Here is a 25136-nt window from a genome sequence, read left to right as displayed (position 1 = left end):
TGGGGAGAGTGATTTCGAAAACCGAATAGTCACGTTTCGTACTAGCTTATCATTGAAAATATTGAACATGAAATCGTATCTCCTTTGTTGAATAAAATTAAATGACACGTCAGATAATTGGGGTATTCCCCCAAATAAAATAGAATGTTGCCGATAGATCTCATCGGTTTGCGAATCTGATGACAGCACTGCTTAGTGCAGTGGATTACTTTGACGATTTTGTGTGCAAACGAACGATATTCTGATATAATGGTGTGAACCACATACATTTTTTGTTTCATTTTCAAATTTGACAGCTGTGTGGAAAAACGAGACAGAAGATACGTGCGTCATAGGCAACATCGCAAAAGCGAAACCCGAGAAAATTCGAAAAATTGCCCTCATTTTCGGCCCCGAAGCATGAAAAATTATTTAAATTCCTGCAAATGCAGCAACAAATTTTAGACATTTTTTAGTTTCCTTGACTTCAAATATAAACATTTCACGGTTACTAAAAATGTTTTATTCAGTTTTCCATTTGCATTTTCTATGTTTTCCTAAAAAAGCCAGTCGTCAACCGAAGAGATCTATAAGTATTGCAAAAACCGCACTTCTTTCAAAACCGGTAAATCGTAATATCGCACTAACATTGAATTAACAATCGTCAAATTTGGTGAGAGCTACCGCTTAAGACCGTTTATTTTTTGATCAATGGCAGTGTGATCGCCAAAATTTGTGTGCAAACTAAGCACAAGCAAACTTCACTTTATATTTGAAGGCAAGGAAAATAACAATGAAAGTAGATAAGTAGGTATGGCCAGTCCATACAAGTCGGAGCACATACGGATTTGCATGGCGCCACCTCAAACGAACTCATTTCTAGTGGAAATTTATTTACTTTCATTGGAAAATAGAAGCAATGAATTGCTCGAAAAAACGTCTAAAATTTGTTGCTGCATTTGCAGGAATTTAATTAATATTCCGCTTTTTGTGAGGTTGGCTATGATGAGTTTGCTCTCAAAATCGTCAAAGTAATCCACTGCACTGTGCGTTACTGTCATTAGTTTCGCAAACCACAGATATCTATGCAACGACAGTTATCTCTAGAGTCTACTGTAATATCATTGGCCTCCGAATAGTTTCTATTGTTATGCTGGTAGTAGTGCTATGACAGCTGTTAAATTAGCGTAATCTACAATCGAAATAAAATCATAATTTATTGTTAATTTCACGTTATTCACATTGCAGATATTCACATTAAATATTGTTTTGTTGTTTGACAGATGCAATGTTTTTTAAATACTGCAACCCGAAATTTCATTCATAAAATTAAAATTATGAATGAAATTTCGAGTTGCCGTATGAGAAAATTTTTGCATCTGTCACTTTTACGTTGCTATGTAAATCCACAGTTACGGCGTCAAATTGGAGTCACTACACATTATTTAAAAATTCATGATTCAAACCTAATGCCGCTTGATAAATTCGGACATAATCTGCAACGCTACTTTTCTTTCGAACATCTCCATTCTTTTTCAATTCGCACTTAATGTCAATGTCAACGAGGTAAACACATAACCCAGTTTCCATAAAGTAACAAGTTCTCATCATATTTTCCATGATTTGGATTTTTCGTGTTGACTCAATGATTGTCTAAGCGGACCATGATAAGTGAATTTTACAAAGACATTAAGTGAATTAAAGAGCCAACACAAAATGAGTGACCGCCAAAACGAAACCGTAAATAATGAAGCGGATAATTTATTAGTGCCACAAGAGGCAGGCGCTGTAAGTTTTTTTATTTTTTATTTTCCTCTCAAAATGATTACCCACCTGCAATCCAGAACTTTGTATTCTCCGATGCTATGTGACAAATTTTTACTAACAAAAATTTTGCTCTTAGTCGGAGTACACGTCACATAAAGGGACAGTCAACTTTAGCGAATGTCTTAATTTTCCAATTCTACAAAGAAAACTAAAATTCGAACATCCATGTCGTGTCAAATTTTTTTTTTTCTTATTTCCGTGAAAATCTAATAGTTATTTACTTATATGTGGCTTAGACGATTGATTTTAGGTAATTTTGCAAGTTGCAAGCGGAAGTCCAAAAAGTCAATCGACCAAAACAGGTACGCATGTACAGGGCCGAAAATCCGAGAAAATACCCAAAATCACCCTTATTTTCTTCCCCGAAGCATGAAAACTACATTTAGTAGTTTGGCTGTTACTACACCACAATTTTGTACATCCCTTTTATATTAAGAAGTATCTGCCCGCACTCAGCATGTTCATTGCATCGATTATATGGAAATCGTTCAACCAAAAGTACATTCCACGTAAGGCCTCATTTCAACCCCTTCTACTATATTGCACAAAAATTTGTGCCACTCAGTCACACATCAAAGGTCAAACATTAATCATCCACAATGAATCCACGTATCTATCGAAATTATCATTCAATCTACATGTCAGTCCAAATTCAAACAAATTGCATACAACGACGCATGCACATTTCTCTTATCTTCTGCATTTTACACAGTTCTTTCAATGCTAATAAGTGACTCAACTTGAGCCGGGCTATGAAAAACATATTTTACCTGTAAACCACATTCTGTTTGCGTCGCATGCGTACAATATTACTCACATAACCCGTCAACAAAAGTTGGTGAGAGGAGGATCACTTCAAAAATAGATGTAAACTTTTTGCCAATAAAATTTTCTATTCATTTGTTTGGTTGCGCGAAAGAGAAGTCATGGCAAAAAAGAAAACTATTTTCAAAAAGAAAGGAATTCCGTTCATCCGAAAAGTGAATAATATTCATACGATTAAAAGGAACTATCTTTTTTTCTCATCTCTCATCTCTATAGGAAGTGGCCGAGCAAAATCCACACCTCAATCGACAGCCGACGCAGCTGGAATCATTCTTTGCCGTTACCAAATCGTTGATCATTCGAGCGCTAGTCATCTACTTCATATCATCGTTTTTCCGTCGACCAGCTACCACACCAGTTCCAAATACCAAAGACGGTAGCGCTGTTTCGTTGGATCCACGAACACCAGCATGGAATCTTTTCGACAATGGCACAATATTCGATTTGCACGTTTACATATCGGAAGACTTTGACGTCGTGAACTTTGATGATCCGCAAAGCTTGTGCTGGTTCCAGGAGCATTTAGGTAAATAGCATCGTCGTTGTTGTTTTTTTTTCTTCACGTAAACGAAATGTTTTTCTTCAGTTTTCGGCGATTGGTGGAGTGGCAGCAACGGTGATGGATCCTACACACATGAGTGCAAAATCCGTGCCTCACCAAAGCTGCAAAACAACGGCACCGTGTACATGCACGCGTACGTAACGAAATTTGGCATGAGTCCAGACCCGAAAACGGGCAGCTCATTCGCTGGAAAGGAAATGGGTTACATTCGACGGCAATTGAACAAATTCAAAAAGATTCGGTTCACGAAGACACACAATTTGTTGACCGGAGAAACGAGCAGAACGGAGGAGGAGATTCGAAAGTCACAGATCATGTCCAACGAGATAACATCTCACTGGCATCCGAACTTAACGCTAAATTTGGTCACCGATGAAACGAATTGGGTGCGAGGATCGGTGCCACAACCACTGGACGAGTATGTCACGTTCGATGCGAGTGGAAAGACATACTATCCCATTCTGTTTGCCAACGATTACTGGAATATGTTGCGCGATTATCAACCAATTAATTCCACCGTCAAAACCCTGAGTCTGTATTTGACATTCCAGCCGTTGTCAATGTTCAAGTGGCAACTGTATGCGGCGCAAGCAATGAAGGGTAAATGGGCGGGAAATATTCTAGGCGATACGTTCAGTACCGGCGAAGAACCAGAAGAAGATCAAGATTCTATCAAAGAGACACTGCTGGAAACAAATCCGTACCTGCTCGGCATGACGATCATGATATCCATTCTGCATAGCGTTTTCGAGTTGCTGGCATTCAAAAATGACATCCAATTCTGGAACAATCGCAAATCACTGGAAGGACTGTCGGTGCGTTCGGTATTTTTCGGTGTTTTTCAATCGCTGATCGTGCTGCTGTATGTGTTGGACAACGAAACTAATTTCATGATTCGTGTGAGCTGTTTCATTGGCTTGGGCATCGAAGTTTGGAAAATTCAAAAAGTCGTCGACGTTAAACTGAATAAAGAGGATCGACTGTTCGGTATCTTGCCACGTATCTCTTTCACAGACAAAGGTTCGTACGTAGACTCCAGTACGAAAGTGTATGACAATCTGGCCTTTAAATATCTTGGCTGGTTATGTTTCCCGCTACTGATTGGGTATGGCGTTTACTCGGTTTACTTTAATGAACACAAAGGCTGGTATTCATTCGTCTTGAATATGCTGTACGGTTTCCTCTTGACATTCGGATTTATAATGATGACACCTCAGCTGTTTATCAATTACAAAATGAAATCCGTGGCCCATTTGCCATGGAGAATGATGACCTACAAATTCCTGAACACATTCATCGATGACATATTCGCGTTTGTCATCAAAATGCCCACCATGTACCGCCTGGGCTGCTTCCGAGACGGTAAATAATTTTGAATTTTTGTTAAATAAGCGAAATGGGTCGATAATTTCCCTTTCATTCGTTTTGTTACAGACATCGTCTTTTTCATCTTTTTGTACCAGCGCTGGATCTACAAGGTCGATCACAAGCGTGTCAATGAATTCGGTTTCTCCAAAGAGATGGAAGATGAGGCTACCAAAAAAGTGGCAATCCCATCTCCACCAGCCGATCGTGATGCACCAGCAGAAGCCGCCGTTAAATCCGATAAAGATAAGAAAGCCGATTAGTTAGATCCAATTGACGTATTATGTAGTGTTTGCGTATATCTGCAGCCCTCTGCTGTGTAATGGTGATTTTCTGTTAGCCAATTTTTTGTTTTAATTTCTATTTTGTTCGTTTTTGAATTTCGTGTTCGGTGAATGCGTACATCTGTCGTAAAATCGGACAAGAAGTCAGGGACTTTTAATGGATCAATTGAATCGAGTGTGTTGATTATTTTGTGTGATCTCTATAAATATGGAATATTTGTTGAAATTAAACAGTCAAATGAAAAAAAAAATCGTTTTAAAGATGGGAAGTGAACGGATTGGGAACTGTCCAGAAGTAATGGTATAGTATGATGTTTGGTGGGTATCACTACAGCCTACAGCGTATGGAACTAATCTAAAAAATTGAACAAGACCTTGAATATGATTCTGAACATGTAGGTTTCCAAAAACGTTATCAAATTCTTTTAGGTCTTTGTCCGTCATTAACGTCGATGTCAGTAAAATACACACATGAATTTACTGCAGTTGTTTTTCAGCTGGTCCATTACTACAAACGAAATTGGTTTACACTTGTTCAACGGGGTGAAATAATTACACTCTTTCGCGTTGCATTGGTAAAACCATGCAGAGATATGAGTTAACCAGCTGCAAAACAGCTTCAGCAAACTCATGTCTAAATTTCATTGACGTCTCCAGTGTTGTGAAAAAGAAAATTATAGAATTAGTTTAAAACTATGAAACCTCAATGAGAACTGTATTAACCCACTACTGCACATAAATCTCGTATTGCACCAAGTGTTTTATCCCAAAGAGGTGAGCGCTGATATCTGGATACCCAACTAATATTTTTGAAGGATGCTCATTACTAATGAGTCATTAGGCAATACTCTAGACAAGAAAAGTATATTATTAGCCTTATGAGTAGAAGAATTTAAGAGGCCGTATACACGTCACGATATATTTTTTCTTAAATGCTTTGGCTCCCCATCCAGTCCTTCATCACTCAAAAGGGTCAATATTAGCTTAGATTTGTTAGAGCCGTCATATTTTCTCGAGCACCTCTCGTTCTGATGGCGTGATGTCATTTGTGTACGAGCCCTTATCATTCTCAAATGGCATATCGTCGCAGTCGATAACAGACGACATAGTCCAAACCAAATACTATGGACTTTTCTTTGAATTTATTTCATGTTGAATAAGGTAACTTATCGTAGTTCGTGATAATTGACAACATTTTGAGGGTGAACCAATATTTTTTTCGAAGGATTATTTGGATTATTTGGTGATTATTTCGTGATTATTTGTTTACATAACAAGTGATAAAAAGTCTAAAAGTCCTGTTTTCGTGTAAAGTTTGATGATAAGAGGCGAAGCTCAGGTCAATGACACGAAACTTGATTTTTCAATTTTTTGACGTATTTTACACGCGCACGCTCCAAATAACGTCTTTGGTTACCCTAGTGGTGTAATAACGTTAATTTGGACTTTGAGGAGAAACTCGGAGCAAAAAAGAAAATAGATTAAACTGAAGTTTTCATAATTAATTAACGATTCAATCAACGATTTCTTGAAAAACTGTGTAAATTATACTTATGTAGCACGAAGTATGTGTTTTTGTGATGTTGCTTAGAAGTTAGAACGAACCAAGACAAGTTACCCTTAAGGTCATTTAAAAGTCAGTTAAACAACTTAAAAAAATAATAATTTATCTCTCTGAAATATTCAATCTGTAGCAATTAAAGAAAACATAAATTTTGACACGCCGCTCCTACAAGAACAAAAGAAAACGTCTGAGTCATCGGCAAAAGTTGTAATTTTCAACTGGGATTTTCATACATCTTATTCTCTCTCGAATTTCCTCAAAGTCGTTTTTCTCTTTGTCATTTTCGAAACCACTGCGCACATCACATTATTTATTACTGTGTGCGTGTAATGTGACTTCATCTCAATAATAATACAACGCTATATCCATCATTACAAGGCAATTCTATAAAAATATTGTTGAATGGTCAGTTCCAATACTAATCAAGTGTTTTATTAATGCAGTGACATGTGCAGAAGAAACATAATATTCATAAATACACAGAGAAAAAAGAAGATATCAGGAATTCGTATTTAAAACTAGACTCTTGATTAATCCAAAAACAGAGATTAAGTGGGTGTCACGTCGCCAGCAAACAAGTAAAGATTTACGGTTCAGTTGATTTTGGGTGATGTAACTTAATGCGTATTTTGATTGACTTTCATCGACGAAGTTTTTCGAAAATATTGAGTCTGCTTGTAGTAATCCAATAAAATGACTTTCATCGTTTACATCGAAAAACATTTAAATGGACTAGGTAAACACGAGTCAAATTTAACAAGAACCAAATGTTCGGACTTTAAAACATATTTTCATTAAATTTAAAAGTAAAACGTTTTTTTTCTCCGTGTGTGTGTTAAAAATAACATTCGCTGATCTCTACTATACGGTCGACGCAAACTCCATGTTATTCTCCAATTGACAATAATTTAGTTTAGTTCTTGGTATAGAGCTGACATCAAGTGAAAAATAAAAAACGAACCAGGAAAGCAGTAATTTTAGTGAAAATTGTTTCAATTTAAGGAAGACATTCGTCTATTCGTGACATTCATCTACATAATCTGTACGACGAACGACAAACAAAATGATAGTGAAACAAAGACGGTTGATCGTGTGTACGATTTCTATAATTTTCCTTTTAATTGTACAACATTGTGACGCAGCAAGGAGCAGTGGTTCTAGAAAGTCATCGTCTGGTCGTGGATCGACATCGGGTCGTGGAACATCAACGGGTAATAGTGGAAATAGTGGTAGCAGTGGCAGTTGGTGGTCACGAGTAACTGGCGGTGGATCGAGTTCATCATCGTCCAAGGTCAGTTCATCTGCAACGCAAAAGAAACCCGAACCGAGTGCACCGCGATACGAAGAGAAGAAACCTATCGGATGGAATGTGCAAGGCGTTAACAATAATCCAGGTGCACCGCCACCATATTCCAATACTCACACTAAGGGTTTGTCGAATCCTAGTTTGCAAAATGCACCACCGTATTCGAAAAACAGTCCGCCTGGACATCAGACTATTCAATCGAACAATAATCCGAATCAATATCAAGGCTTAAATTATCCAAGAAATACAGGGCAACAGTCGGCTGGCTATCCGGTACAGTCGAATGTGCAGGGTCAATATCCAGGAATAAATTATCCAAAGAATGCGGGACAACAACAGTCCGGATATCCTGGCGGTGCTTATCAAGGTGGACACTATCCAAATCAAGGAGGACATTATCCTAATCAAGGAGGATATTACCCGAATCAAGGAGGATATCATCCCAATCAAGGTGGACATTATTCTGGAATGAATTATGGTGGTGGTGCTTATCCCGGCTATTCGGGGTATAGTCCAGCAGCTCCGAATGGTTATTTTGCTAGTGGGTATCCTGTCGGCATAGTATCTGGTAACAGTGGACGCTCCGGTTCGGGGAGCACTCTGACAAATGCGTTACTAGCTGGAACTGTTGGACTTGGTCTCTACAATGCTATTCGACCATATCCGTCATATTCGGGTAGCAATTATGGAGGTTATGGTGGTGGTGCTGGTGGTGGTTCGACTATTCACAATCATTACTACAACAATCAAGCTCCGGGATCCAATCCAAATTCTGCACAGGCCCCAGTACAAGCTCCTGCGCAAGCTCCAGCTCAAGCAACACCATCTAATCAGAATACGAACGTAGATCAAACACCGCTTGCACCGATGCCTGGTCAGGTTGGCATTCCGCTTGCAAATAACAATTCAGGAGACCCCACAAATGCTTTGGTTACTCCCCCACCACCAACGCTAGCTCCAAACGAGAAAATTACCGATCTGGACTGTGTCTATGCCATGAAAATTTTGAACTGCTCAGAGATTCCTCAATGTCCTCAAGAGTGGCTGCACCCGTCGTGCTTAAACCGAACTATATCCAAGGAATACTTTGATAGTATAACATTACCACCGCCTCCATCGCCGCCACCGATGCCAGAAGCGAGTCAAATTCCACCAGAAAAATTAGCTGATCCACGTGATATGACCGACTTGCGTCAAAATAAAAATGAAGATCGAAATTCGAATGTGTATTCGGCAAATAGTCAACAGATGCCGATTGTTTCCCCCTCAAGTTCTTCAAGTAGAGCATCAGCCACCGGATGCTCGTTGTGTTTCGTAATATTTTTCGGAATGGCAGCATTGAAGAGTGCATTGCAATTAAAGTTCTAGAGGATTGGTGCATGTGATATTTTTAGTATTAGTCTCAAACGTTAGCTCTCTGATCAAATCAATTTTGATTCACACCCTTTTTGTGTATTAACCATCAAATCCACCAAATCAAACAAGTAAATCACTCAGACTTCTACACCTACAGTATACATGTGTGTGTGTAGTAGGATTCCTGGCTTTTTATGTACTCCACTTTAACAATTTTTGAGGTTATTTTGGCCACTTCTACACAAGAAAAAATTAGAAAATTTTATGTAACTATTAAAGAAATGGATGGAATAAATGGATTTTATTTTTCAATAATTTTATTTTCCTGGTTTTATTCATTCAGAAACAACAAATTTTCGGTAATGAGGAATCTCTGTGCAGGGCTGTACTTTTCGTGGTTGAAACTATCAACAAAATTAAATTAAACTAGGCCCATCTTTTGGGCGGGTCGGGCGAGTGTGGAACTTTGTTAAAAAATAAAAAAGTACGATAGCTATCTATATATAGTAGGGTGTAGCGTTTTGCAACCTTTTTTTAATTTTTTAAGGCCTGCGGGAAGGTTCGATGCAGAATGGTCCACTGAACACGAAAATACGAAAAAAAAAAATTTGAAGTTCGAAGCTCCCATGCGCACCTCTGAAAACCGACTTTTTTGGTCCCAAAGCCATAGTGAGATTAGTTCTGCCGGCTGTGCGGAAAAATATATCTTAAGTGTATATGATAAATTTTAATCGTAGAGACCGTAACTTCAATTTGGCATACTTTAAAATTTAAAAAAATTTGAGTCACCGTTGAACAATTACAAAAAGTGCTCCCGACCATGACTTTTTCAGATTTTTTTTGGATTTAAGCTTTCTAAAATATGTGACTGGGAAGGAATATAGTCGTGTCGTCTCTCATTTTAAAGGGAATTTTAAGAGCTTTCAAACGAATATAGACTCGACGTAAAGATTCACCGGATTGCAGATTCAATGACCTTCTAGTGTGTAGAAAATGGTACGAGAAAACATATTTTTCTAATTTTTCACAGAATTTATACAAAAACGGTTCCAAATTGTTCTTATTATTGCTGGCGTTAAGAATGCAGCAATTCTGGGAAGAAATAGCCGACTTTTGGGGTAGCTTTAACTACTATCTTTAAGATAATCGAAAAATCATCAAACCGACAATTTTTTTTTGAAATTACACCTTACATCGCCCATTTCGTCCCAGGATTGCTGCATTATTAACGCCAGCAATACTAAGAACCATCTGAAACCGTTTTTGTATAAATTCTGTGAAAAATTAGAAAAATATGGTTTTTCTCGTACCATTTTCTACACACTAGAAGGTCATCGAATCTGCAACCCGGTGAATCTTTACGTCGAGTCTATATTCGTTTGAAACCTCTTGAAATTCCCTTTAGGAGCTTCCGAGCGTAGGCTGAAATTGTAGCCTACATTTCTGCGTTTCGAAATTTTTGATCGTTGATATCGTTTTACGAGAGCCCCTTTTAAAAAATGTACGACCACATTTTCGAGTAAAAATATGTCAGCTTTGAATAAAAAATAAAATTGTCTGTGAAAGTTCCATGTGCTTTGGGAAAAGTGTACCTTTGATGCAAATTTGGGGCATTGGTACAGTTTTCTCAACGCACATGAAACTTTCACAGACAATTTTATTTTTTATTCAAAGCTGAAATATTTTTACTCGAAAATGTGGTCGTACATTTTTTAAAAGGGGCTCTCGTAAAAAGATATCAACGATCAAAAATTTCGAAACGCAGAAATGTATGCTACAATTTCAGCGTACGCTCGGAACCTCTTAAAATGAGCTACGACACGCCTATATTCCTTTCCAGTCACATATGTTAGAAAGCTTTAAATCCAAAAAAAAATCTGAAAAAGTCATGGTCGGGAGCACTTTTTGTAATTGTTTAACGGTGACTCAAATTTTTTTAAATTTTAAAGTATGCCAAATTGAAGTTACGGTCTCTACGATTAATTATCATATACACTTAAGATATATTTTTCCGCACAGCCGGCAGAACTAATCTCACTATGGCTTTGGGACCAAAAAAGTCGGTTTTCAGAGGTGCGCATGGGAGCTTCGAACTTCAATTTTTTTTTTCGTATTTTCGTGTTCAGTGGACCATTCTGCATCGAACCTACCCGCAGGCCTTAAAAAATTAAAAAAAGGCTGCAAAACGCTACACCCTAATGTATAGGTGTTCACAAAACGACAAAACCTTCAATCATAAATAAATAATAGTAAATATCAATCATTCGTGCGAGTCCTAAAGTTTTCTGTTTGATTGTTTTTAATGTCATTCCATTCATTTGAATAACGCTTAAGAAATTGTTTTTAGCTGGATTTAAGAGGTTCCGAGCGTACGCTGAAATTGTAGCCTACATTTGTGCGTTTCGAAATTTTTGATCGCTGATATCTTTTTACGATAGCCCTTTTTGAAAAATGTACGACCACATTTTCGAGTAAAAATATGTCAGCTTTGAATAAAAAATAAAATTGTCTGTGAAAGTTTCATGTGCTTTGAGAAAACTGTACCAATGCCCCAAATTTGCATCAAAGGTACACGTTTCTCAAAGCACATGGAAATTTCACAGACAATTTTATTTTGCATTCAAAGCTGACATATTTTTACTCGAAAATGTGGTCGTACATTTTTCAAAAAGGGCTATCGTAAAAAGATATCAGCGATCAAAAATTTCGAAACCCAGAAATGTAGGCTACAATTTCAGTGTATGCTCGGAAGCTCTTAACTAACCGACAAAATCAAATTTCACCAAAGTAATCTTTGTCGATTGATTCAATTTCCAACGGTGTAAAATACTGTTTTTCTGGAATAACTTCCAGATACTTACAATCCCACATAACCCATCTTCGAACATAACCTCAGGAATTGAATTCTGCGTCGATTAAAAATAAATAAATAAGTAATTGGTTGATAATTACTCAAGTTATCGTGTTTAAAAGCAAAATATTGGAACAATCAATTCCGTTTTTCATAACATTTCGTACAACCTTTGAGACAAACATTTTAGGGTATTTTCTGGCATAAGACCCTGACTTACAGTTAAGGGAATACGTATACTGAAAAATTTACTGCGTTTAATCATTCTGACCCGAACAACCTCAGCATCATATCAATGTCAGTAGAAAACACTGTAGCAGAAAATTTAGGAGAATTTCGTTAGCTGATCAAAATATTTATGATGACGTCAAAATGATAATTATTAATTCCGAAGACGATTTTAAACACGTTTTTAATTTAAACTGAATCGTGAAACTACTAAAACATCTTTTTGGAAGTTCCTATTAATTTCATTTATACAAAAATGTCATAGCACTACTAGCATTTACATAGAAAATATTCGGAGGCCGATGAAATCCCAATATGTTTCTTTTGTTAAGATAGATGACTTGTTTTAATTGTATGAGTTAACGCATACAATTTACAAACAATCTTTTAACACTAAAGCCTCCAAATTGGAAGCCATTCACTGTTAATATGCTAGTAGCAGTGCTATGTTATGAGCCAGTAAAATTATGAGAAATTATGAACGAGTTTGAATGTTCACAGCTCATTAGACTCGCACGATACGAAGTAAATCGTGAGAGTTTATATGTTTTGCCCACCATCGTGTAAGTAAGTGAAATAATCGAAAACGGCCTATATCGTAGTGGGCAATTATTATCAGTATGATATTATAAGACGATTGAGCCATGTCCGTCCGTCCGTCCGACCGACCGTCCGTCCGTCCGTCCGTCCGTCCGTCTGTCTGTCTGTCCGTGTGTCGTTACTTTAGAAAAATATGATGAAAGGACGGTTGAAGCGACACACTCAAACTATCCAAACTTTTGGTCCCGATCTAATTGACTCTGCCCATCTACAATTATCACTTGAGTCTGGTAAATTGATAGAGGGTGAGCGAGCATTTTCGATCAGAACTGAAAATTTTATAGGTCACAGCGTCTCACGCAACGACACACATCACTCCATTCAGATTTTTAGTCCAGATCGAATTCACTCTGCCCAACTACCATTCTCACGTATGTCTGATATGTGATAGAGGGTGAGCCTTTTCGATGAGAACTCAAATATTAGTATCTGAAAGTGGCCAGCAGTATGCTTCAACGAAGATGCCAGACGAGGGCTGCGTAAATTGCTGTAAATTTCTGTAATAAATTCAATTACGCAATCGCAATGTGTGGAAATATTGCGAAATCATGCGAAATATTGCGAAATTGGTGTGATAGTTAACTTTCAATAGTTGACCATCAAATGTCGAACAATCTAGTAGCTAGCGGAGAGAATGTTTTAGCAGAGATGTTAACTAGACGAGCGTCACGACTTGACTGATTAAAATGTATGATCCGCTAACCCTACATTGTTCGACATTTGACAGTTGACTATGTATTATGTGATTTCACAATTTTACCATAAATTTCGTAATTGAATTTATGTAATAAGGACTGCGATTGTGGCAATTGTAATAGCAATTACACTCAACTACGAAATGAGTGGAAATATTGCGAAAAATGTAGTTTAGGAACGTGTGAGTCTATTGCTAACGCGCCTGCCGCGTCAATCTCCTCTTGTTTCTAATATAATTCCTATACTAGCTGCAGGGACAACAAAACATTCAGCGAAGAAACAACAGCTATTTCCTTAGATATTTCAACACTAATTACACTCACTTATCATGTTTACTTTTCAGCACTTATTTCAGCTAATACTGGGAGCATTTCACTCCGCGAGAAGATTTATGGAAATTACTACTACCCGACTTTGCTCGAGATTATTTTAGTGACAAAATGTTTTCATGCGTAAAAAGAAATTCTCCCTACTAGAGCCTTTAAGCACCAAAAATAAATTATCCAATTTTCACAAATATTTTCACGCGTTGAAAGTCATTTATCTACTGTAATGTCATAATATTCACAATTTGGTGACACTTTTAGAATCAAAACGAGCTAGACTTAAACACGTCATTCTCAGAACGTCAATTTTTAAACTGAAAATTTCGATAATGTTTCATTTTCGCGCGGCTAACAACTTCGATAATTTCTCATTTATTCACGGCGAACTTCAATAATTTTATATTTATTCAATGAAAATTGGCAGGTTCTTGACAGTGTAATAGATCTGAGATTTTTTTGTGAATATTTGACGGTGTCATGGCGTGTTGATGTCTCAGTTCGACTTTTTTAATAGTGATTATGACATTACAGTAGATAAAACCTTGTTCCTAACATTGTAGTAAATGGGGGTTTTGCGCACACGAATCTCCCATTTACTACCTTATTATGAAAATAGCTATTTTCTCTTTGTCATTTTCGAAACCACTGCGCACATCACATGATATTACTGTGTGTGTTTAATGTGACTTCATCTCAATATAATACAACGCTATATTCATCGTTACAAGCAATTCTATTAGACACATGAAAAGTCTCGTTTTCGTGTGTTTAATGACATCGGCTACGCCTCGGATCAACAAAGTTTACACGAAAAGTCTTTTTTTCATCGTTTTATCCCGAAGCCGAGGTAAATAAACACACGAAAACGAGACTTTTCACTTTTTATACCGAGTTATGTAATGGATTTTACATGCTAAGGGCGTCCAAAGAAGTGCTTGAAACATGAAAAGTACGGTTTTCGACGCATGTAGCATGTAAAAAATATTGTTGAATGGTCCGTTCCAACCAATCAAGTGTTATATAAATGCAGTGACATGTGCAGAAAAAACATAATATTCATTACACAGAAAAAAAAAATCTCAGGAATTTTTGTTCAAAACAAGACTTTTAATTAAGGTAAAAAATCACGGTTCGACAGAATTTTGCAAAGCTAAGTTTCAACTCGATTGTTTCCGGTTTTTGGAAGATCTATATGCGGAAATTATTTTGGATCATAGGGACGATTAATTTTCTACGAAACTAGCCCAATATGTAAATTTTAATGTTAATTTCAGTTAATTATAGATCATATTCAAAGCCGTTTGAAATGCCATCCACGTTAAAAAAAATCTCATACAAATGAATGAATGAAGGAAACATTTAACGAAACTTAAGGCTATGTCCGAAAGTACCGTATCTTGAAGATCTATTAAGGTTTTAATCGAATTTCGGCCTCGACGTTTCGGATCGCGGTTCGGCAGTATAGCAAAAATCGCGGTTCGAAACGTCCAATCGAAATTGGTAGTTATCACTAGTTTGGACTCAAAAACATTTAGTATTGCGTTTTATAGGCTTCAAACTTTCTTAAATCGCTTATTTTCATCAAAAACCAGCTTTCCTTGCAAAATTTAAAGAATATCTTTTTTCGATGAATTTTGTATGCACAAACCAAATTTTCCTTGATTAAACTGTACAAAATCAATAATTTGACTAATATCGACTCTTATTTTCTCAAGAGATCGTAGAAGTTGGGCCACAACAATCAGTGTCGAACCGCGATATTTTCCGTGTCGAATCGCGAACACATAATTTCATATAAATAATCACTTTCTACACTTGTTTTAGATTGAATTCATAAAAGTAAACATTAAAAATGCTAGTTAATGTAATTCTAAAGGTATTATGTTAATTAGTTGTTGAACAATCTTCAGCCAAAAATCATGAAAGTTCATCCGAAAAAGTCACTGTTTTTCGTGTCAACATTTCGGGCTATTTGAAATATGAAAACAGATTCAATTCTGATTAGATTTTACTGATTCACTTCGAAAAATATTTAAATTAATTAGAAAAATTAGATTTTCCACTAAATTATTTTATTTTGATTCACTTTTTCATATACTAAACACGCGAAGTGTCGGAAAACGAACCGATTTTGACATGTCGAACCGCGATACTTTACCTTAATACAAAAACAGAGATTAAGTGAGTGTCGTGCCAACTGCAAACAAATCAATATTTTCGGTTCAGTTAATTTTGGATGATGTTTTTAACTGACTTTTATCAAGAATTTTTTTTGAAAATATTCCGTCGTAACAAAATGACTTGAATTATCTGCATCAGAAAACATTTTTGTGCCTTAGAATCATAATTCGACGTTTTTCGTCACTGCACCTTCGATCAAAAAATTCAATTTTTCAGTACTTCTCAAAGAGACGTATTTTCGGCCGTGAATAGTATGTTGTGTTACAAGTATTGTATAATGTTGATTTTTTCAGCACTAGACCCAAGTTTTCCATACAAGCGGAGCGATCACATTATGCTATGTGCCAACCGTGAATTGAAATAGACAAATGCAGAAAAAATCATAATTTTCATTGTAAACAATCACTCTTCTTGATGGATTACATTGCTTCGCATTTTCTAAAGCGAATGTTGTAATTGGTTCGGAAACCGTTGCGAACATTCAAATAGATAAGTGTTATACTAACGAGAACTAACTGATAGGAGAGCCATCTGACATTAACTTTGTGTAACTTTCTGAACGTACATATGAGCGCGAATGACTATTATGTATAGTGTTATGTATATAGGTTACAATTAGTTTTAAGTTTCATTCTGTTATAGCATCCAGTAGATGTAAGATAGGAGCAAATAAATATTGTAACTTGAGTCGAAGGAGTTGCATTTTATTTCAGTAATAACTCACACAAATTCCATATCAACACTGCCTTGAAATTTTCAGTGCTGTAATGACCAATGCAAATTTCATTACAACACTTAGTTCAGAAATTTTCGATTTTTCAATCAAGTTATCGGTATAGAAATCCGTCGTATTTCCTTTCCTTTCCAGTTATGTTAACTTCATTTAGGAATTTGCTAAATTTTATTTTATTTCTGTACGTAATACATATTACGTTGAAACAATTTCGGATTTCATTATGAAAAATTGAGTTAACATGCGAAACATTGATTAGATTACTTTGATTGATCTCTTACTTCGAAATATGAGTGATAGCACAGTGATCGCAGTGTGTAACCTACAGTGAACGACATCTCAAATGTCTCAGTGTCATTTTTTTCAGAGAATGTCATTGTGAATTTGCAATGACACAATAAAATTCTAAGAAAAATTTGACAGTGAGACATTCACTGTAGTAAACAATATGTTCAATTCAAGTTTGTTGTTCAGGTTTGTTCGACTTTTTGGTCAGCCTGAATGCAAAATAGTATATGTCACACGGAACTAAAAGGTGCTTGTTTTTGACCACCTGAGTCAAAAACGCATCTTTTTAACATAATATACTATTCTAGTACGCTCTCTCTGGCCGATAATAGACCTTTCAAGTTCGAAAAAGACTAGATGGTCTGGAGGGATGAATTGACAGCTGACAGGTGTAATCGGTTCACTTTTGATTACTTTCGTTCACTTTAGTTGAATAAAAAGTGAAAAGTGAACGAAAGTGATCAAAAGCGAACCGATTACAGCTGTCGCCTGTCAATTCATCCCTCCAGACCATCTAGTCTTCTTTCGAACTTAAAAGGTCTATGGAATTTCATATATATTTTTTTCGGCCGCGATCAAGTGTGCATGCTTTGCTGTTGAATTGGCTGTAGAGTGATTTCTTTGTTAATCTTGTTGTGGTTTCGTCTCATTTCAGTTTTCAAGCTCAAAAATCGTCGTTTGTGACTCGTGATGAAAGTTGAATTTTCATCACTCGTAACCAAATATACTATTTTCTCCGCATGTGTACTAAAAATAACATTCGCTGATCTCTGTTATACGGGCGAGGCCTCGATCGACGCAAACTCCAAGTTATTCTCCAATTGACAATAATTAAGTTTAGTTCTTGATCGAGCTGACATCAAGTGAAAAATAAAAGACGAACCAGTAATTTTGTTGAAAAATTTTTCAATTTAAGGAAGACATTCGTCTATTCGTGACATTCATCTATATAATCTGTACGACGAACGACAAACAAAATGATAGTGAAACAAAAACTGTTGATCGTGTGTACGATTTCCATAATTGTCCTTTTAATTATGCAAAACTGTGACGCATCAAGAAGCAGGAGTGGTTCTAGGAAGTCATCGTCTGGTCGTGGATCGACATCGGGACGTAGAACATCAACGGGTAAAAGTGGAAATCGTGGCAGTTGGTTGTCAACATTAACTGGCCGATCGCGTTCATCATCGTCCAAGGTCAGTTCATCATCGTCCAAGGTCAGTTCATCATCGTCCAAGGTCAGTCCATCATTTTCAAAGGTCAGTTCATCATCTTCCAAGATCAGTTCATCTGCAACGAAAAAGAAGCCCGTACCGAGTGCACCGCGATACGAAGAGAAGAAACATATCGGATGGAAGGTGCAAGGCGGTAACAATAATCCAGGTGCGCCGCCACCACATTCAAATACCCACACTAAGGGTCAGTCGAATCCTAGTTTGCAAAATACACCACCGCATTCGAAAAACAGTCCGCCTGGACATCAGACCATTCAATCGAACAACAATCCGAATCAAGGCTTAAGTTATCCAAGAAATACAGCACAACAGTCGGCTGGCAATCGAGAACACTCGAATACTGGCGGTGGATCGAGTTCATCATCGTCCAAATTCAGTTCATCTGCAACGCAAAAGAAGCCCGTACCGAGTGCACCGCTATACGAAGAGACAAAACCTATCGGATGGAATGTGCAAGGCGTTAACAATAATCCAGGTGCACCGCCACCATATACAAATACTCATACTAAGGTTCTGTCGAATCCTAGTTTGCAAAATGCACCACCGCATTCGAAAAACAGTCCGCCTGGACATCAGACCATTCAATCGAACAACAATCCGAATCAAGGCTTAAATTATCCAAGAAATACAGCACAACAGTCGGCTGGCAATCTAGTACAGTCAAATACTGGCGGTGGATCGAGTTCATCATCGTCCAAGGTCAGTTCATCTGCAACGCAAAAGAAGCCCATACCGAGTGCACCGCGATACGAAGAGACAAAACATATCGGATGGAATGTGCAAGGCGTTAACAATAATCCAGGTGCGCCGCCACCATATTCAAATACCCACACTAAGGATTTGTCGAATCCTAGTTTGCAAAATGCACCACCGTATTCGAAAAACAGGCCGCCTGGACATCAGACCATTCAATCTAACAACAGTCCGAATCAAAATCAAGGCTTAAATTATCCAAGAAATACAGCACAAAAGTCGGCTGGCTATCCGGTACTGTCGAATGTGCAGGGTCAATATCCAGAAATAAATTATCCAAAGAACACGGGACAACAGCAGTCTGGATATCCTGGCGGTGCTTATCAAGGTGGACACTATCCCAATCAAGGTGGACATTATTCTGGAATGAATTATGGTGGTGGCACATATACCGGCTATTCGGGTTATAGTCCAGCAGCTCCGAATGGTTATTTTGCTAGTGGCTATCCTGTCGGCATAGTATCTGGTAACAATGAACGCTCCGGTTCGGGTAGCAGTCTGACAAATTCGTTACTAGCTGAAAATGTTAGACTTCGTTTCTACAATGCTATTCGACCACATCGTTCATATTATAGAAGATATGGTGGTGGTTCGACTGTTCACAATCATTACTACAACAATCAAGCTCCGAGATCCAATCCAAATTCTGCACAGGCCCCAATACAATCTCCTGCGCAAGCTCAAGCAACACCATCTAATCTTGCACCAATGCCTAATCAGGCTAGCATTCCTCTTGCAAATAACAATTCAGCAGACCCCACAAATGCTTTGGTTACTCCACTACCACCAATGCTGGCTCCAAACGACATCATTACCGATCTGGACTGTGTCTATGCCATGAAAATTTTGAACTGCTCAGAGATTTCTCAATGTCCTCAAGAGTGGCTGCACCCGTCTTGCTTAAACCGAACTATATCCAAGAAATACTATGATAGTATAACATTACCACCACCGCCACCGATGCCAGAAGCGAACGTAGATCAAACATCGCTTGCAGCAATGTCTGGTCAGGCTGGCATTCCTCTTGCAAATAACAATTCAGCAGACCCCGCAAATGCTTTGGTTACTCCACCACCACCAGCGCTAGCTATAAACGAGAAAATTACCAATCTGGACTGTGCCATGAACTGTTCAGAGATTTCCCAATGTCCTCAAGAGTGGCGATACCCGTGCTTAAACCGAACTATATCCAAGGAATACTTTGATGGCATAACATTACCACCGCCTCCATCGCCACCACCGATGCCACAAGCGAAGCAAATTACACCAGAAAAATTCGCGGATCCACGTGATATGACTGACTTGCATCAGAATAAAAATGAAGATCGAAATTCGACTGTGTATTTGGCACATAGTCAGCAGATGGCGATTGTTTCCTCCTCAAGTTCTTCAACTAGAGCATCAGTATCAACCGGATGCTCGTTGTGTTTCGTAATATTTTTCGGAATGGCAGTATTGAAGAGTTCATTGCAATTAAAGTTCTAGAGCGTTGGTGTATGTGATGTTTTTAGTATTACACTCACGGAATTTTGAAAACCGACACATTTTCTGTTTCGTGGTTTACTGTTTTTTTTGTGAATTTTGCATGCATTTTTATATGGAGAAACTCAGAAACTCAAGTAACACACAGAAACAGAAAATGTGTCGGTTTTCAAAATTCCGTGTCTCAAACGTCAGCTCTCTGACCAAACCAGTCAATCACTCAGAGTTCTACATACATGTGTGTGTAGTAGAATTGCTGGCTTTTTATTTACTCCACTTTACCATGTAGATGTTATTTTGGCCACTTCTACACAAGAAAAAATTAGAAAGTTTTATGTAACTATTAAAGTAATGAGCGAAATAAATGCATTTTATTTTCCAGGTTTTTTTCATTCAGAACCAACGAATTTTCTTTGAGTGTGCAGGGATGTACATAAGTGAACTTTTCGTGGTTGAAACTAAAATTAAATTAAATAAATACTAAAAAATTTACTGCGTTAAATCAGTCTGACCCGAACAACCTCAGCATCATATCAATGTCAGTACAAAACACTGGAGCAGAAAATTTAGGAAAGCTTTGTTAACTGATTAAAATATATGTGATAACGATAAAATGATAATTATTAATTCTGAAGACGATTTTTAACATGTTTTTAATTTAAACTGAATCGTAAAACGACGAAAACAATCCTTTTGGAAGTTAATTCAACAAAAATGGCATAGCACTACTTCTAGCATTTACACAGAAAATATTCGGAGGCTGATGAGATCACAGTATGTTTCTTTTGTTAAGAAGATAGATGACTTATTTTCATTGTATGAGTTAATGTATCATGGTCCTACGTCAGTGAAGTGTCGTGTCGCAGGTCCGTGCACACTAAAAAATAAAAAACAAAAAATCTGTAGGACTGCAGATCATGGCCCTACGTTAGTCATGTGCCGTGGCGCAGGTCCGCTCACTAAAAAATTTGAAAAAAAATATTTCCGTAGAGAATTTCATGGCGAACAAATCCTCGCAACATCGTTTCCTTGTAAAATTATATTTCACGAGTTATCTCATTTTGAAACTCAACTTTCTTTCTAACATTGGTGAAAAGCTCGGAAAAGTCACATGAAAATGGAAAATTCGGAAAACTAAAGTGTTCAAAAAAAACTTTGGACTTTCCTCTTTGATTTGAGCTATATGTAGCTATGGTAGGAGTCATGGCGACTTCACAATAATTCATCAAACCTACCTCTGCTCGGCAAAATTAAAAATCCAAACAAGGACGTAATTTACTATTGTTCTTCAAGCTCTTTCTTGACAAGATGGTTGAAATTCAGGCTTGGTTCATTATGAAAGTCTAAATCATTATAAACTCATGAGAGACAGACGTTCAGTGATTATAAATAATGATTTAGACTTTCCTGATGCACTAACCGCGCCTGAATTTCAACCGTTTCGTCAAGAAAGAAATAATCGCAAAACCAAACAATTGAATTGACTAATCAATAAATTATGGAAGAGTTGAAATTAGAAATACATTTTTTTTAGAAATTAAAGCGAGTGGTCGACATTGAATCGAATCATTCAATCCATACATTCCAGATGTAAAAAAAGAAATTTAAATTTACCGCGTCTGAGATCAGCTGATTGACCTTTGCCAAGAATGTGAACGCTACCATATCAATGTCGAAAAAAAAAACTGCAAACTCCATTCGCATATTCTTTGTAAACACTTTTATTTAATGCAGAAGTTAAAATAAAGTCGAGTTCAAAGGATAAGCTTTGAAATAGAAAAGATAGAAAGTGAATGAAAGAATTAACAGTTTTGTTGTCAGTGATCAAAAACTATTTTATTTTGAATTTTCCTTACTATCTTCAAACTATGCGAAAAGAGATTTGTATGAAGAAAACATCAGAGTGACGACATAAAAACATTAAAAATGAGTACCGGCCAAAATGAAACCGTTTATAGTGAATCATCTAGTTTGGTACCGTCTCAAGCTGCAAATGGTGTAAGAAGTATTTTCAATTTTCATCCTTAAAATTCAAAGTCACCTGATATGTTCGACAAGAACTTTTAAAGTGGTCTGAAGAGCCTTGACCCACATCAGTTAGCAATATCACAATGATTTTTTCTTAGTTACGGCCGAGTGAATTCCTTGAAGTCTTTCATTTCAAAAACGACTTTATCGAAGAGTTAAGTTTTTTTTTTTCGTCGTCGTCTCTAGGAAGTGGCAACTCAAAATCCACAGCCGAATCAGAAGCCAACGGAGGGGGAATCAATCTTTGCGATTATCAAATCGGTTGTCATTCGAATAGTAGTCGTCTTCGCCATATCAGCGTTTTTCCGTCGACCAGCTACCACACCAGTTCCAAATACCAAAGACGGTAGCGCTGTTTCGTTGGATCCACGAACACCAGCATGGAATCTTTTCGACAATGGCACAATATTCGATTTGCACGTTTACATATCGGAAGACTTTGACGTCGTGAACTTTGATGATCCGCAAAGCTTGTGCTGGTTCCAGGAGCATTTAGGTAAATAGCATCGTCGTCGTTGTTTTTTTCTTCACGTAAACGAAATGTTTTTCTTCAGTTTTCGGCGATTGGTGGAGTGGCAGCAACGGTGATGGATCCTACACACATGAGTGCAAAATCCGTGCATCACCAAAGCTGCAAAACAACGGCACCGTGTACATGCACGCGTACGTAACGAAATTCGGCATGAGTCCAGACCCGAAAACGGGCAGCTCATTTGCTGGAAAGAAGATGGGTTACATTCGACGGCAATTGAACAAATTCAAAAAGATTCGGTTCACGAAGACACACAATTTGTTGACCGGAGAAACAAGCAGAACAGAGGAGGAGATTCGTAAGTCACAGATCATGTCCAACGAGATAACATCTCACTGGCATCCGAACTTAACGCTAAATTTGGTCACGGATGAAACGAATTGGGTGCGAGGATCGGTGCCACAACCACTCGACGAGTATGTCACGTTCGATGCGAGTGGAAAGACATACTATCCCATTCTGTTTGCCAACGATTACTGGAATATGTTGCGCGATTATCAGCCAATTAATTCCACCGTCAAAACCCTGAGTCTGTATGTGACATTCCAGCCGTTGTCAATGTTCAAGTGGCAACTGTATGCGGCGCAAGCAATGAAGGGTAAATGGGCAGGAAATATTCTAGGCGATACGTTCAGTACTGGCGAAGAACCAGAAGAAGATCAAGATTCTATCAAAGAGACACTGCTGGAAACAAATCCGTACCTGCTCGGCATGACGATCATGATATCCATTCTGCATAGTGTTTTCGAGTTGCTGGCATTCAAAAATGACATCCAATTCTGGAACAATCGCAAATCTCTGGAAGGACTGTCAGTGCGTTCGGTATTTTTCGGCGTTTTTCAATCGTTGATCGTGCTGTTGTATGTGTTGGACAGTGAAACTAATTACATGATTCGTGTGAGCTGTTTCATTGGCTTGGGCATCGAAGTTTGGAAAATTCAAAAAGTCGTCGACGTTAAACTGAATAAAGAGGATCGTCTGTTCGGTATCTTGCCACGTATCTCATTCACAGACAAAGGTTCGTACGTAGACTCCAGTACGAAAGTGTATGACAATCTGGCCTTTAAATATCTTGGCTGGTTATGTTTTCCGCTACTGATTGGGTATGGCGTTTACTCGGTTTATTTCAATGAGCACAAAGGCTGGTATTCGTTCGTCTTGAATATGTTGTACGGTTTCCTGTTGACATTCGGATTCATAATGATGACACCCCAGCTGTTCATCAACTACAAAATGAAATCTGTGGCACATTTGCCATGGAGAATGATGAGCTACAAATTTCTGAACACATTCATCGATGACATATTCGCATTTGTCATCAAAATGCCCACGTTGTATCGTCTGGGTTGCTTCCGAGATGGTAAATATTTTTTTTTTTGTTAAATAAGCGAAATGGGTCGATGATTTCCCTTTCATTCGTTTTGTTACAGACATCGTCTTTTTCATCTTTTTGTACCAGCGCTGGATCTACAAGGTCGATCACAAGCGTGTCAACGAATTTGGTTTCTCCAAGGAGATGGAAGACGAGGCTACCAAAACAGTGGCAATCCTACCGCCACCAGCCGATCGTGATACATCAGCAGAAGAAGTCGATCGTGATGCATCAGCTGAAGAAGCCGATCGTGATGCATCAGCAGAGGAAGCTGATCGTGATGCATCAGCAGAAGCAGCCGGTCGCGATGCATCAGAAGAAGAAGCTGACCGTGATGCATCAGCAGAAGAAGCCGGCCGTGAAGCATCAGCAGAAGAAGCCGTTAAATCCGATAAAGACAAGAAAGCCGATTAGATAGATCCAATTTCCGTATAATGTAGTGTTTTGTGTATATGTAGCTCTCTTTTGTGTAATGATGGTTCGTTGTTAGCCAATTTTTCTGTATTTATTTTGTATTTTGTTCGTTTAAATAAGTATTTGTGGCAATTAAATTGGCCATTAAAATAATACTCAATCGTTGACTTCAAATCTATCAAAAGAATTGAGTGTGTCGATTGTCGATTATTTCGCTGTGTATTTGTGATCTCTATGAATCTCTATGAATAATGAAAATATATGGAGCTGATATTGAGCAATAAAAAAATAACGTTTTATTCCAGGCACACTGCGTGTGGTACTTATTTTTGATATATAATGGGTTCGC

At 37.6% G+C, this 25136-nt stretch overlaps 2 protein-coding genes across 5 annotated transcripts; both read left to right on the top strand.

Moving 5' to 3' along the window:
* The first annotated feature begins 1520 nt into the window (after nt 1-1520).
* On the top strand, nt 1521-25069 carry LOC119082361 (cleft lip and palate transmembrane protein 1 homolog). Of its 3 annotated transcripts, XM_037191878.1 has the most exons (5): nt 1521-1767; nt 2848-2995; nt 22804-22965; nt 23024-24361; nt 24432-25069. In XM_037191878.1, exons 1-5 carry the CDS (start codon nt 1696-1698, stop codon nt 24785-24787), a joined length of 2076 nt encoding a protein of 691 aa, XP_037047773.1. In that variant the 5' UTR covers nt 1521-1695; the 3' UTR covers nt 24788-25069. The 3 variants fall into 3 exon arrangements, with proteins under 3 accessions (XP_037047773.1, XP_037047775.1, XP_037047774.1); XM_037191880.1 differs by lacking the exons at nt 22804-22965; nt 23024-24361; nt 24432-25069 and adding exons at nt 3218-4555; nt 4628-5103 and having other exon boundaries at nt 1524-1767; nt 2848-3157; XM_037191879.1 differs by lacking the exons at nt 1521-1767; nt 2848-2995 and adding an exon at nt 22145-22439 and having other exon boundaries at nt 22656-22965.
* Nucleotides 6804-20515, top strand: LOC119082362 (uncharacterized transmembrane protein DDB_G0289901-like). 2 transcript variants are annotated; one of them, XM_037191882.1, is made up of 2 exons: nt 6804-8591; nt 19971-20515. In XM_037191882.1, the coding sequence occupies exons 1-2, from the start codon at nt 7470-7472 to the stop codon at nt 20442-20444; spliced, it is 1596 nt and encodes a 531-aa protein (XP_037047777.1). In that variant the 5' UTR covers nt 6804-7469; the 3' UTR covers nt 20445-20515. The 2 variants fall into 2 exon arrangements, with proteins under 2 accessions (XP_037047777.1, XP_037047776.1); XM_037191881.1 differs by lacking the exon at nt 19971-20515 and having other exon boundaries at nt 6806-9388.
* Nucleotides 25070-25136: the final 67 nt, after the last annotated feature.

Source organism: Bradysia coprophila, unplaced genomic scaffold (assembly GCF_014529535.1).
Source record: "Bradysia coprophila strain Holo2 unplaced genomic scaffold, BU_Bcop_v1 contig_415, whole genome shotgun sequence".
Lineage (NCBI taxonomy): Eukaryota > Metazoa > Arthropoda > Insecta > Diptera > Sciaridae > Bradysia > Bradysia coprophila.
This window is presented reverse-complemented; position numbering and strand designations above follow the sequence as displayed.